Below are 15,647 nucleotides of genomic sequence, written 5' to 3'. Positions count from 1 at the left end.
TCATCCACTTGGACTTTTCAACAATTATTTTCACATCAAGTCCTTGAGCTTTCAGCCTTATTCAATTTGGTACTTCATCTTTTAGTCAACAATTTTGGTCCTTCAACTTTTCAACATTTCCAAGTTAGTCTCTTAACTTTTGAGTTTAGTACACAGATTTTGAAAAGAAATTCAATTTAGTCCCAAAATGGAGGAGCCTTCCAATTAGCTTCTAAGTCAGTCCAATTGAGCCCCAATACGTCCCAACACTTGTGCAGTTGCATCATTTTTGTCCATATCACCCACTTTTATTTAACTGATCTTCAATTTGTGGATTAAAGTCACAAACAACATGGTAGAAATTTGCTTGTTTATCTAAATTAAACATCGTTCTATAATTTAGATGTGTGTAAAACACCCTATCACAAGAGTTTTAATATAAATATGTCTACGAGCAAGCATGAAAAAGGTTCATAACATAAAATATTTCAATTCCTCGAAATACATATAATAAGCGTTGTGTGTCCTCAAAATTTGTGTTCTACTTTGATGAACTTCCCACCCTTATTCTCATAATTGCCTGTGTAAAAAATAGCTACTATTAGTAATACTACAACAAATTAAGATTTCTTATTAATAAAATTAAAGTCGACTAAGGTCAATTTCTTCTAAGACTCTACCACTATTTCATTTATTGCTAAATATTTCGTGATAACAAAAATGTAAAATTCATCATCACAATTGTATTTGTAGGTAGAATGTTGGAATGCCTGTAGTGCTCTCAACGGGACAATATGTACACGACGCAATTCAATGCATGTGTAGCTTTCATCAAGTGTCACCATTGTAGCTATTATTATTATTATTATTGCGTTAACGTGCTTTTTAATTATATTCGTCTCCTTTATTTTCTATTTCCATCCAAAAAATTTAATAATTATTTTCGAATTAAAAGAACTACAAAATCACATGTTCTGCGAACAATCATTTTGTCATCTTATAACATTTGATCTTATTCGCCAATTTTTATGTTACAAATAATTATACACGTTCAACAATCCCATTGGATGCACGTGCACTTTTGCTTCATGTGAAAGCTGTTACGTGGTGGGTGCACCCTGGACCACCAGTACTTTGCACGAGCCCTCACATGATCAAAGAATTTGTTTTCGAAATTTTGGGTCTGCATACGTGTCCCTCTTTTGATGGATTGATAGCGACTTGGTGTGGCGATTGGGCTCACCCACGATGTAATTACCAGATATTATGCGCTGTTTGACGGTTGGGATTCAACCGTTAAAGATAGTGACGGATCCAGGAAAAAATTCAATGCGAGCTAATACGTATAATTCCACATAAAAAAATTTGTTTTTGCTTAATTTCTTTTTAATAGACATTTGGACCGAAGGAACGGACTGTCGCACGGCCCAGCCCGTCCCTGGATCCGCCAATGTTTAAAGAGCAATGCTTTATGTACAATGAATTTGACAACATTGTTGATAACATGTCGCTTGGCATATTGTCATTGAATAGTTTAAAAAATAACCAATATTTTCAACCAATACTTTTTTGTCACACCTACCATTGTCAACAATATTGTACAATATCATTGTACAAATAGATTAATTGACGTATAAAACTCTTAACCTTAATTTTTAAATAATTATTTTTTACATTTCGTGAGATTCAAAACTATTTTTATTATGATTTTTATGCATAAATTATCTATACATTTGTCGAAGAGTAATACTATTTATAATCGCTCACGTCAAAACTTGAGTTCCATCTTAAAATGTCAACATTGTTAAAAGGAGTAGCTCAAAATCTTATAAGTTAGTCTATATTTTCATCCTTAATCGATATGAAATTTTATTCCTTAACATGGCGAGCAAGATGGTGGCTAGTTTGAGCAAACTAATCTTAAAATTCATATGCTCATTTATTGAGTCATAATTGGATCGAATCGCTTGTTGGAGCTTAATGGACTTTGATACCATGTCAAGACTAGGGGTTCAATCTTAAGTCAACATTGTTAAGAGGAGCAATCCAAGACCTTATAAGTTGGTCTATGTTATCGTCTTTATTTAATGTGGGATAATATCCCTTAAAAGCTCACTATCATAGCCGTCCTGTGTGGCATATATGTAGTGGTTAGTAATTTTATACATCAATATGATATTTTTTTATTATCTTATGAAACAAATCACAGATCGTCACATGTATATCATGTAGGACGACTGTGACAATTAACGACTGCAAATAGTATTATTCTTTGTCAAATGAAGGCTCAGGAATTTCTATTACATAATACTTTGCAATGTCTATTGTTCCCTAATAAACATGCTTTGGCGGTATGAAGTATAAACAATTTTCGCTATCACTGCAAAATTCTAAAGACACAATAATGGGAGATGAGCCAACCTTAAAAGTATGAGAGTGGCTCAAATTGTCCATTGCAACTCGTTAGCATTCAGTCAAATTGATTCTAATCCCTATCAATCTTGCAATGATGAATTTGCTCGAAAGTATAGTCGGACATCTCAAGACCCATAAAATGTTGGGATCCATAATTATGTTAACACATTAATACAAAACAAAATGTATTGTAGCCCTACTTTGATTTATATACAATTTTTTTTTTTAACATATCTTTTTCTCCAACTCATTTTTAACCACACATTTTCCCAAAAGAAACATACAATACAATTAATCGGACTATGTATCTTAATCTTGCACAATCTCTTATTAGCAAGTCCTCTATTTGTTATTATAGCTCCAAATTCAAAATCGTAATTAATAATTCCTTTTTGTTTGTTTAATGAGATGAGATTTATGGGAAATGAGTAGATTTCACGTAATGAAAACTTTGTGTACTATATTTCTTATATTTAATTCTTGTAATGCAAAACTGCTAATAGCTACAAAAAGATTGGACCCGAAAATCCATTACAATTATATTCTTGGATTCGGGTGTCGGCTTTTCAATTGTTTTTTCAATCCCATTTGCTTTTGGTTTCTAGCTTTTAATAGACAAATATAACAAATTGTTTTGGATTTCTAATTTTGGTGTGGCCGTTAAATCCTTGATATATTAAAATAATATTTTGATTGGTCTATAAACCCCGTTTGAACCACATTATTGTAAAAATGAGAATGAAAAATATAATTGTTATGGGCCCCACACAAAAGATAAAAAGTTAAAAATAATGGTTTGATGTGATGGATAACGGTTATATTTTTCATTTTAATGAAAAAATAAAACTTGATAATCATGTGGTTATTCTTACATACGAGGTTTTTACATGATCCTGTACTAGAGTTACTAAATTTTTTGAATTTATAAGATTCTAGGCCAATCAATTCTTATCCCAACAAAATTTCGTCATAAACTTATAACATAATTCATTTTATATATTTCGCCACTATTTATTTTATAACTTTATCATTTTATTGAGGATCATCATGGCGAGGAAGTTGGCATTAATTTAGATTTTAATTCAATCATGGTCATGTCTTGACATGAAAAGGACATATTTATCACTTAAAAAATGATTTTTTCAGACAAGCTAACGAGATTATATATTCCAACAACTAATTTTATAGCATTTTCGATACTATTAAGAAAATCATACCAGCGAAGGGCTAATCATACTCAAAGCATTTTTCACGAAAGTTTCTCGACAAAATTATGAAAACTATGCGGTGAAAAGAAATACATTCATACCAACATCATTCTGTAGGGATTGATTGAACCATTTTTACAAAAATTTTGTTTAATCAAAATCTCATGGCCTTGAATAATTGAAGATTGACGACTGAAGTGAGAGTTAGATGATTCATGTTGAATTCGTAGAGTGTTATATGTCACTTTGCAATATTCATGTGGAGATCAACTAGAGCTTTAGTCACCATCATTTGTCAAACTTTAGCTAAATCATGAGCTCTAACAAGAACAAATTATTGAGGAAGACGTAAAGTTTGATCCCTCAATGACTTCAAAATAAAATCTATTAGTTATTAATTTCGACTCTCCTCGAGCTCAAAACATATAGTGGAAAACCATTTTTCGTTCTTTTGTAGTTTTAATCTATATATAGAGGCTTGATTGTGCAATGTGAACCATAGTAATGTTTTTATTGGATTAAATGGTTGGAACGAATACCGGATTAATAAAAATCGAATGGACGTATACCGAATTGACCTATATCATATATGCAATATACCGAATTTATCCATACTATATATGCAACATACCGTATTTACGCTTACCTTATATGTACCATACCTTGCAACAATTTACCGTATTTGCATATACCGATCTTGCATATACTGTATATACATTGAACTTGGATGCTACCTAAAATATAGCAGATTAAATTGTAATAAACTGAATAAATCAATCTAGTTGACCAAATAAAGCAAATTAATTTTTAATAAAACAGAACAAGTAAACTAATTAGCCAAAAATAAGAAAAAAATTTAATTGAGGCTTGTGTGAACACAGTTTTCTTAAAACATATTTGCTCCCTCACAGTAGGTGCTTGAAGATTAAATCGAACATCGGTCTCCCAATATTCAACGGATAAACAGTAGGATTTGAGCACATCAAATACTACTCTGTCAAACTCAATTTGTGTCTAAAAAATATCACCAATTGTGTGACTATGCAATATGTAGACTAAATATGCAGAAACTGTGTTCTGTAAATATGTGCAGAAAATGTATGCTGCATAGTTTTTCTTCTTGTGTTTCTTGTTTTTCTTCTTGTGTAAAATTGTTAGAAATCGGGTTGCTTATACAGGCTCAACACCATGAATACTATTAACTTGTGTATAATGGCAATGAATATTGAAGCTTAATTCTGTTCTCATTATTATGTTTGTTTTGGTCATGAGCATACGCTTAGTTTTGTAAAAGTTTCTAAGAATTGAGCCCCACACAATTCTTTTAGAAGCGGACTCACTTCTCTCTCATATAAGTGATTTCTTATTATAAGTAATCCCTATTACTTGACTCGAATTTTAACGCATAAGAATCAGTAAAAACCTTATCCTTATGGACATTATTGTTACATCATAGTGATGGATATGGGGTAACTTTCCCCACGGCGATTTAGTTAGGTCTTTACAATTAGGTTATCCATTTGAACCTTGATCTTGTGATCTCCTGTCAATATGTTGGGTTTCTTTTGTAATGGCTTATCTATTTAAGGGCTTAAGTCTCATTTCTTTCAATGATTTCCCAATAAACTCTCTATTTAACCCTTTGATTAACGGATCCACAATATTATCTTTTGACCTCACATAGTCAATAGTGATAACTCCAGTTGAGAGTAATTGTCTTATAGTATTATGTCGAAGACGTATATGTCTAGAATTAACATTGTAAATGTTACTCTGTGCCATTTCAATTACTGATTGACTATCTAATATATGCAAATTGTTGGCATAGATTTTGATCATCTTGAAATATCCTTTAAAAAGTTGCGCAACCATTCGACTTCTTTACCACATTTATCTAGAGATATAAACTCAGATTCTATTATAAATTTGGCTATAACTATTTGTTTAGAGAATTTCCAGGATATGACAGCACCTCCCAACGTGAACACAAATTCACTGGTAGTTTTTTACATCAGATATCAAATTAGCATCACTACACTGGTCTTATATATATCATATATGAACTTGAATACTACCCAAAATATAATAGATTAAATTGCAATAAACTGAACAAATTAATTTAGTTGGCCAAATAAAACAGATTAATTTTTAATAAAATGGAACAAATAAACTAATTAGCCAAAAGCAAAAAAAAAAATTTAGTCGAGACATGTATGAACATAGTTTCCTTAAAATAGATTCGTCTCCTCACCATAAGTGCTTGAAGATTAAATTGGATGTCTATCTCTCAGGATAAAATGGATGAACAGTAGGATTTGAGCACCTCAAATACTACTCTATCAAACTGGATATGTGTCTGAACAATATCACCTATAGTTTTTCTCTTATTTTTCTTGTTTTTCTTCTTATGTAGAATTGTTAGAAATCGGTTTGCTTATATAGGCTCAACACCATAAATATCATTAACTCGTATATAATGCTAATGAATATTGGAGTTTTGGCAGTTTCGAAATTCAAATGGTCAGTTGGAGGAAAAAAATTAGCAAAACATAAGCTCTTCTAAGGGACCAATTTCCACGTCCGAAGCTTATTTTGGTTCGATCTGCTCTCCCATGCTCACACGTAGAGAGAACATCTATACTATACATGATCACACCATTCCAAATTACAATTCTATTTAAAGTGACATTTGCTTTCATAATTTTCCAATGTGAGAAAACCTTAAATGGTTTCTCTCCAATAACATAAACTTATTTCAATTAACATATTTTGAGCTCCAATTTCTCATTCATCCGAACATCATTTTTTGAAAGTAAATACATGATTTAGATGTTCTCACGGAGTAGAACACAAATCAATTTTGAACTTCCAAAATAACAAACCAAATCCCACTCAAATTTTGTGCCAAAATGTCAAAATTAGCCACTCAACCCATTTTTTTCAACACTTTTTAGCTTAAATTACTTGACTTTAGGGAAAACTTGATTAAAAATAGAAGCCAAGTGAAAATTTGTGTCAGTTGAAAACACGATGTGAAATAATAGATTTTATTTTCAGAAACATGAAATCATTCTGAGCTGAAAAATCTGTATTACGGGGCATGCAAATCACCCGAAGATCTACATGGGGCCTTACCCGTGTGTCTAATCAAATATCTAATTGACTTAAGTACGTTAACAACATAAAATTCACCTAAATTGTAAATAACATAGGTTGGTTGACCTCCTTGTGGTCCTTTGCCGGCTAGGATCACAAGGCGAGATTTACCTAATGCGCACTTTCGGGTAGCGGTTACGGGTTCCCTTGTCAACAAAAAAATAAATAAATTGTAAATAACATAAATGAGAATTTAGAACGTCATTTTCTTCAACTTACTCTTAAGCGAAAACTCTTGTCGGTGATTGGAAAATTTGAAAGGCTACTTTCACGGTAAGAAGTGTCGAATTAGAACTGTATTTTAAGGTAGGTTAAGAACTTGGAGTTGGACTTAAATGGAATTTCGGGACGTGTTATTTTTTTTAGCTAAATTTATAATGTTAAAAAAATATGAAGAAAAGAAAAGAAGGATAAATGGACCAAACATCATGGTAGCATATAGTTCGATTTCTCGGTACTATGATTTGCATATGGGTTCAAAATTGATCCAGTCACGAATACAAGCAGTTGTAGAAGTCAACTGTGAATTATAATAACTCTATCCAAATCCAAGTTGGATGAGCCAATTTTAAGAGCGAGTTTTAGTTGATTTGAAATTTGAACACATATTTTACGACTCATTACAGTGAAGTGTTTTTGTATTACCTGACAGATATTACGAAAAGCAAGAGATGTGAACGTTCATTAAACAGAAATGTACATTTTTAAATCAATCATTAAATGCATACCAGTGGCTTCCATAAATACTCTCTGATTAAAAATAAAATATAGTTGGAGTACAAAATGAGGTAAAAACCATTAGTTTGTAGTAATGGTCCATTTGAAGTCAATGTGCAATTAAATAAGATTATGTGCTAATTAATTTGCTAGCTTTTGGCAGCATTCCCTCTGAAATTCAAATCCCTAATATTTGAATAATCCATTTCTTTAGGGTGACAGCTTTAGATTTCAAAAAGCAAAAGAATTTGTTGTTTTTGGAGATTGCCTTTTCGATAGTGCAATGAAAAGGCAACGTTAAACTAAAAATCCACCCAATTATTTTCCTCTTCATGGTACATTAAGCAGCGACGGGATCTTAGCTTGTTTAGAAGATGTATAAAACTATTCTATAAAGCTTATGACATATATTCATAAAGTGTTACCTTTATTTTTCTAGTACAAAATATCTGCCATTATAAATTTCTTCAATTCCAAATGGAGATACTAACGCATTATTTCTTGTTTATCGACTAACTCTTAAGATATTCAATTTTCTTTTTCTGAATTTTCGTCCGACAATAAGTTTTATAATATTTAAGACCCAAAGATGCCCCTTGTTTGAGGGAATCACCAATAGCCCTAATTTTTGTTGTAAAAGGAACCAAACAAGTTCGAGGCCATCAAATGTCAATTTTTGTAGGGATAAGAATCCAACGAACACAAAGGACCACAAGGAAACAATCGTCGGTTGGAGTACATATTAAGATTGTTTTTGGAATAAGATAATGAATAAATTTTACTATATGTCTCTATTTTAAGTTCTATTTAATTATATTTACGGTCGGGCTTTCGAAAAGTTTAAAAAAATACTTTTGAAATTAAGAATTATTTATAAGACTGTTTAGATAATTTTCTAGAAGGTATTTTATCTAATTATAGGAGTTTTTAGAAGAAGCCGACTCAATGTAATTTTCTCAATAATCTTTTCTACAAAAAGTAAAAATAGAAGTAGAAGTTACCCCAAACAAGTCCTTAGCATGCAAACTTGTTTATTAGCAAGACTATTTCAAATCGAACATTCATACAGGATACTAATATTTCTAACTTTTATGCTCTCAGGTGAAAAATAAAAAGTAAAAATGTATATTGAAAAACTTTAATCCGAATTTTTTATTCAGCTTTTTAGAAAGCTCAAAAGGATTGGATTGCGCGTTTTATTTAGTCTTGGCCGTTGATTGCGGTTGAGAATTAAGTATTATTTAGTCAAAACTACTTTCTCAGCCTTATCCTATTTTGGCATTTTTCGCTTTTCCTCTTTTATTTATATATTCTTCTTTGACTTGTGGAAGATAAAAGATGTATATACATCAAATTTATTTCGTAAATAGAGGAAGTTATTTCCTTTTTAAGTAATAAATTACTCGATTCAATGTTAAATGAACAAGTAAAAAATATATCAATATCTTCATCTATTTTTAATTATTACGATTAGCAATAATTTTAAATAATAGCATTATATATTGAAGACCATGTCAAATTTAAAATAATAAAGAATTATAGTAAATTAAGGCTAAAATTTTGGTTCTTCTTAGTCCTCTGGCATTTTGTATTTGCTTGATAGTAATTTTATGATGAGACCGTGAATCACAATTAACGCTGCTCAAGACTCCCTTTTTCTATATCATCGTTTCCATTTCACCTCATTTTAGCTCCCACCTAACCAATCTCATCGCCGGCCATGTCGTTTTTGCTATTGATGGCAAAAAACTTGTTTCACCATAGTTTTAAAATATGTTTACACATGACAACGCCTTAATAGAATAATTGCATGTATTTTATATTACGTCTGGCTGTCAATTTAAAAAATCAAGGGTTATTATAGACATTTAAGTAACTAGTTGTTGGGGGACTTTTTGACTCCCTTTTCGCTAACTCTCAAGCATAACTGCACAAGTTACTTTGACAGTGTGTCCCAATCACAAATTTCGCATAATTAACTAAATTGTTGTTTATAATTAGACTCTCTAAAAGTTCAAATTGTTACCAGAAAAAATTAAATCTTTATCTATAGTTGCAATAAAAGAGAGTTGGGTCCGATAAATAGAAGGATAGAAACCTGCGAGTTCAGTTAATTACTGAAAAGAAGAATCAATAATCTTTCTTTTCTGCTGGGCACTTACGTCATTCAGTCGAAACCAACTTTCGATCTTAATTTTAATAATTTCTCTCTTTAGACATATTCTATTTGTTGATAATAATTTAGGGAAATCTGAATACGTTAATGAATTCCAAGGCACGAAATGAAACGTTATCTTTTAAGAGATGTTTCTCCCCTATTCAACAAAGTCACAACGGGGTATAATAGAAAATCTCTCTCAGGATACAATAGAGGCGTTTGATTCAAATTGTGACTATTTGATCAAACCAAGAAAACACTCGAATATAACTGATTGATGCCAAGAGAAAGAAGGAAAACTAAATTTTTTTTATGTCTTTGCAAATGAGAATTCGTCCAGAATTTATAGACACTGAGGCAACTGTTTGAATAGGTGTATCCCTTGAAAGTGACTGTTAAAAATGAACAGATGCACTTATTCAAAAACTTTTGAAAATAAAATTCTCTTTCGGGGGCGTTGCTCCCTAGCCCCCACGGGGGCGCTGCCCCCTCGACCCCCGCGACCTAACCGGGCAGGTCGAACCCCGTTGCGCAGCGACAAACACTAATCCGGTCGGCAAATCATTCGCAAAACAAAAAATTAAACATATGCAAAATGATGAAAATTATCTAATACTATTGACATCAAGCTAGCGTTACGAACGAAATCCTCTTTCAGTTACATGCAAAAAGTAACCTATAACCTAATTTTCTCTTCTCTTGAATGATCTTCAATCCGCATTACCTCTATTTACTGACCTATGTACTTTTTTTTTAATCTTAGCATCGTCATTTCTTTTCTATTTATCTTATGAACACTATAAATCTTTAGCGATCCTAAGTTGGAAGTTTCGATACTATATCAACCGACAAATTCTAAAACATCAAATTGTCGAAGAAGGCAGAATTTATTTAATTGTTACATTCCAGGTAATTTCTTGCCAAATTGCCACCTGAAATCTCTATAATTTATAATAAAAGAAAAACCCAACACCGACGCTTCTTAGCAAAAGAAGCCGAACCAAAGCACATGCCACTGCCCATTTTCATTCCCTCCTCATAAAATATTCGAAAAAACCAACTGCATTTATTGATCACTACCCATTTTATCTAAATTTGGCACCTTCCCTTCACAGTTCACACCACCATATATACTGCCTCTTACTGTCTCTCCCACTATATATGTGTGAATCTGTTCCGTGTAAGTATATCAGAAATTTTTTCTGGTAAACAGATACAGCATTGGCATTTTGTTTATATATAGTGCCTGTTGAAAGAACAGATCTGTGTACTGATTCTATTGATTTTCCTTTTTCATTATTTGGGTTGGGATAAGTGACAAAAATTTAATGCTGAAGAATTTGGGGCTCTGTTTTTCAATGGGTTCTCTGTTTTTGTTAATTGCTATTTTGCCTCTGGCATTGGCTGGTCATGATTATAGGCAGGCTCTTAGCAAGAGCATTCTCTTCTTTGAAGCTCAGAGATCTGGTTACTTGCCCAGAAATCAAAGAGTCCAATGGAGGGGTCATTCTGGTCTCAATGACGGCAAAATTAGTGGGGTATGTTGATTTTTTTTCTTCATACTGTTTGGTGAGGTAGATTCAACAAGTTCAATTTCCGACTGAACAATTGGTTTCGTTTTTCATTTCTTGAATAGAAATTACTTGGAATGGTGCAGGTGGATCTTGTGGGAGGGTATTATGATGCAGGGGACAATGTGAAATTTGGGCTGCCAATGGCATTCACCGTAACCATGATGTCTTGGAGTATAATAGAGTATGGAAAGCAAATGGCGTCTAGTGGAGAACTTGGACATGCCATTTCTGCTGTTAAGTGGGGCACTGATTATCTCATCAAAGCCCACCCTCAACCTTATGTCCTTTATGGAGAGGTAAATCACTTTACCGAACATGAATTCTTGTGGAGTCATAATCATTCGACTCTACTTTTCTTTACTAGTCGATTTTATACTGTCCAATGTAGCTGTAAATTGTAATACGACGTCTCCTGCTTCATTTGTGGATGCATTCTTGTTATGTTTGATACTCGATAGTAGACGGACTAATGAATACGTTGATTACTTGATTTCCTATAGGTTGGGGATGGGAATACGGACCACTACTGCTGGCAACGGCCAGAGGACATGACCACTTCTAGGGCCGCTTACAGAATTGACGCAAGCCACCCTGGATCCGACCTTGCCGGCGAGACCGCCGCCGCTATGGCTGCCGCCTCCGTCATCTTCCGCCGCTACAATCCTTCCTATTCGGCGGAGCTTCTCAAACATGCCTACCAGGTGTGTAGACTAACCACATAAGCAACAGTGAGCAGGCTGGTTGTTGTCGGTGCATTTTAGCGGTGGGGAGGTTACACATTTACATTACACCTCGAATCAGTTGCGCATTTTCGATAGAAATAATAAATAAAGATTGTAAAAATTGCACCATTCGTCCAACGTATTAGTAAAGTTGCAATTTCATCTCTATTCTTTGAAACGGGCAAAATAAACAGAACACTATTACTTACTTTTCCCGCCCCTTTTTGTTTCCAATCAGCTGTTCGATTTTGCGAACAAATACAGGGGAAAGTATGACAGTAGCATCACAGTGGCTCAAAAGTACTATCGATCTGTCAGTGGATACGCCGTATGTGATTCCACCTCCAAAAATGCTTTTCTATAAATAATCAAAATTACTTGTTAACTTATCGATGATGCAACTACAGGATGAATTGCTGTGGGCAGCTGCATGGCTGTACAAAGCAACAAATAATTACTACTACTTAAATTACCTAGGGAACAATGGCAATTCCCTTGGAGGTACAGGGTGGGCCATGACTGAGTTTGGTTGGGATGTTAAATATGCTGGGGTCCAGACCCTGGTCGCCAAGGTAACTCGTCTATGTTATGTAATTATTATTATAAATCTGCTGTCTAATCATCCTCAGAGTACTGTGCAATGAGTAATTTTCATCTACATTTCTTGCATGTAACAAAATTGGCTGCAGTTCCTAATGCAAGGTAAATCGGGTCATAATACAGCAATCTTTAGAAAATACCAAGAAAAGGCCGAGTTTTTCATGTGTTCGTGCCTCGGAAAGGGAACACGCAACGTTCAGAGGACTCCCGGAGGCCTCATTTTTCGCCAGAGATGGAACAATATGCAATTTGTCACAAGTGCCTCATTCCTTCTCACGGTGTACTCTGATTATTTGTCATCCGCCGGCAAGATCCTCAGGTGTGCTTCAGGCAATGTGGCGCCGTCCCAACTTCTCTCGTTTGCTAAATCTCAGGTGAAAATTCCTCCCAAAAACCAGTCGATCATGAATCCAGTAACTACACATTGTGTTACTGAAGTCTTGTGCGATCTTTTAGGTGGACTATATTCTTGGAGATAACCCAAGAGCTACGAGTTACATGGTGGGATATGGAAACAGTTTTCCGAGAGAAGTTCACCACAGAGCGGCATCTATTGTCTCCATTAAGCAAAACCCTTCGTTTGTGAGTTGCCGAGGTGGTTACGCCACATGGTTTAGCCGTAAGGCAAGCGACCCCAATCTGCTTACCGGTGCACTTGTTGGTGGACCGGATGCGTATGACAACTTTGCTGATCAAAGAGACAACCATGAGCAAACCGAGCCTGCTACTTACAACAATGCACCCCTTCTTGGTACGTTGGCACGATTACACGGTGGTAACAGAGGATACAATCAGCTTCGTCCAGGTTTGCTTATTAAAATCAATGATTTCATTTCTGTGAATTAAAACCTTGTCAAGATTTTGCTTAGAGGACACGTACTAAATACTAATTATGCATTTTTAAATCAGCGGAGCTTCTCTCACTTAAACCGATTGCTAGTCAGCCAAAGCATGCTCCAAAACCAGGGACAAATCCAGCTCCAGGTACCCTTCCTTCTTTATGAAGTAATTAATGGTTTGTTTTGTAACGTGGACTGCACTGTACTGCACACTATTATAAAAGAAACAAAGTCAAAAACTTGTTCGTTGTACTGCTTGATAAAATTGAGTACTATGTATCAAATACGCCTCATGGTGTGGGATATAATGCTTCATGAACATGTCATTTTGGAATTGTATGCCTAACGCTGGAAACTGTTTTCAGCTTCGTCTGCCAATCCAATTGCAATTGTCCAGAAGGTGACAACTTCATGGATTTCCAAAGGAAAAACTTACTACAGATACTCTACAAAAGTGACAAACAAATCTTCGAAGAAACTCAAGAATATGAAGCTCTCAATATCCAAGCTCCATGGTCCTCTATGGGGTCTCACAAAGTCGGGGGATTTCTATTTCTTTCCAGCATGGATTAACTCTTTGGCAGCTGGTAGAAGTGTCGAGTTTGTGTATATCCACTCCAGTTCTCCTGCAGAGGTCACGGTATCAAACTATACTCTCGTCTAAGATGAGAGAAGCTGTTTACGAAGAGAAATTCACATCGTTTCTATATGATATTATAATGTAAGAATTGTGCAGCTATACAGGACACTGACCAAAGGTGTTTTCTCCTTTTGAATTACCAAGTTTCGATTACTTGTTGATTTGTGATCTAAGTAGGGATTTTGATGGGATTATGGTTAATAAGGTCGAGGTGGGAAGAAGAAAGGAGTGAAGAGACAACTTAACACGGGTGCTCATCCTCTTTCTTTGCCGCTTCATCAGTTACAGAGAGAGAGACAGAGAGAGAGAGAGATGAGTATGAGAAGTTAATCTTCTCAACAAAGCTTAGAAGTTTTATGTTCTCTTGTACTTCATAGCCGGTTTTAGGGTTTGTTCTGCATTGCCCTTTCTTGTGTTTGATGTTGTAAACTCCACAACATTTCCTATCTTGGAATTTTATTACATCCATAATTTGTGCAAAAGATCATATACGGCCCAAAGTGGGTTCTCTTTTATTTATGCCTGGGCGAAAAAATCGAAAAATCAATCAAACCAAACCGACTTGGTCGATTTGACATTGGTTTTGGTTTGATTTAATTTTCTTTTAAACAAAATTACGGTACATCGATTCGTCATAATTTGAAGTCTCAAACCGTTGGTTAAACGAACCAACCCAATTGAACCTACTTACATATTTACCTTTCTTTTTTTTTTAATTTAAGAAAAATAAAAATCAAAAGATAAGCCCTAATCTCATAGTTATATCTCAATTCCTTCCAATCTATGATGTTGCCGATAAATAACAGCACTGAAAATTTCCTTTTACAAGCTCATTATTTGTTAGTCAATATTTCTTGTAATATAAAATTATCTGGTTATTTTAGTTTTGTAATCTAAGTGGGCCTAAAACTCGGATAATTTTTTTTTTTTTTAAATTCAATTTGGACTGAAAGTCCAAACCGACTAATCGAACCGAAGAGTGGGTTGGTTTGGATTGAAATTCATCCAAATCGACTAACTTGATTTTGATTTCGAGTTTGAGTCGAAATTGATCCAAACCAAATTGCGCACAAACCTACTTTTATCGGTCACCCCACTAAAATAAACTTTTCTTTGGTTCCTTTCTTCATTTATCATTCAATATTATGGTGTCCCCAAGCTTAAACCTAAACAATACAAACACAAAACCGGATTGTAAAATGGCAGCTTTACTTTGAATGATTGCATTGATAAGTAGTGGATTTCAGACTATATAATAGAATAAACGCTTAACTCCAGCAACTAGAGTAATCGAAGTGCTTATTTTCTCCACAATTTCAGTAGCGCCAGAATTAAATGCAAGAAATCACTACATAGAAGGAAAAGTCTATACATTAATCTTTCAATGCCCCTGTTTGACCCCATTATTAGAAGAAAAAATACTCATTTTGGATTGTGTAAATATAATGGGGCTCAAATATAGCATATATTGATTGCCACTAAAATCCCATCACTAGTGAAAAAATTCAGCCAACATATAGTATTAGACACAGCATAGCATTCTGAGATCAGATAAATACTTTCTGAATGCAAGAGCTATATCCAAAATAAAATAGGATATTGTATTTAAAATAACAACTCATTCACCAAGCCTATAAGC

The 15,647-nt window shown here is 34.0% G+C and overlaps 1 protein-coding gene across 1 annotated transcript; it reads left to right on the top strand.

Moving 5' to 3' along the window:
• Positions 1-10,630: 10,630 nt before the first annotated feature.
• Positions 10,631-14,495, top strand: LOC111393999 (endoglucanase 6-like). The gene is made up of 9 exons (XM_023019791.1): positions 10,631-11,171; positions 11,291-11,503; positions 11,708-11,908; positions 12,168-12,257; positions 12,337-12,501; positions 12,619-12,903; positions 12,986-13,334; positions 13,439-13,513; positions 13,734-14,495. Exons 1-9 carry the CDS (start codon positions 10,962-10,964, stop codon positions 14,030-14,032), a joined length of 1,887 nt encoding a protein of 628 aa, XP_022875559.1. The 5' UTR covers positions 10,631-10,961; the 3' UTR covers positions 14,033-14,495.
• Positions 14,496-15,647: the final 1,152 nt, after the last annotated feature.

Source organism: Olea europaea, chromosome 4 (genome assembly GCF_002742605.1).
Source record: "Olea europaea var. sylvestris chromosome 4, O_europaea_v1, whole genome shotgun sequence".
NCBI lineage: Eukaryota > Viridiplantae > Streptophyta > Magnoliopsida > Lamiales > Oleaceae > Olea > Olea europaea.
Note: the sequence above shows the minus strand (reverse complement) of the source record. Positions and strands in the feature narration are given on the sequence as shown.

What these genes read in the sequence shown, in the direction of transcription:
- LOC111393999 (XM_023019791.1), top strand. Translation starts at nt 10,962, where the DNA reads ATGCTGAAGAATTTGGGGCTCTGTTTTTCAATGGGTTCTCTGTTTTTG. An exon ending in CTTATGTCCTTTATGGAGAG is followed by an intron (nt 11,504 to 11,707) that starts GTAAATCACTTT and finishes GATTTCCTATAG; the next exon opens with GTTGGGGATGGGAATACGGA. An exon ending in TCTCGTTTGCTAAATCTCAG is followed by an intron (nt 12,904 to 12,985) that starts GTGAAAATTCCT and finishes GCGATCTTTTAG; the next exon opens with GTGGACTATATTCTTGGAGA.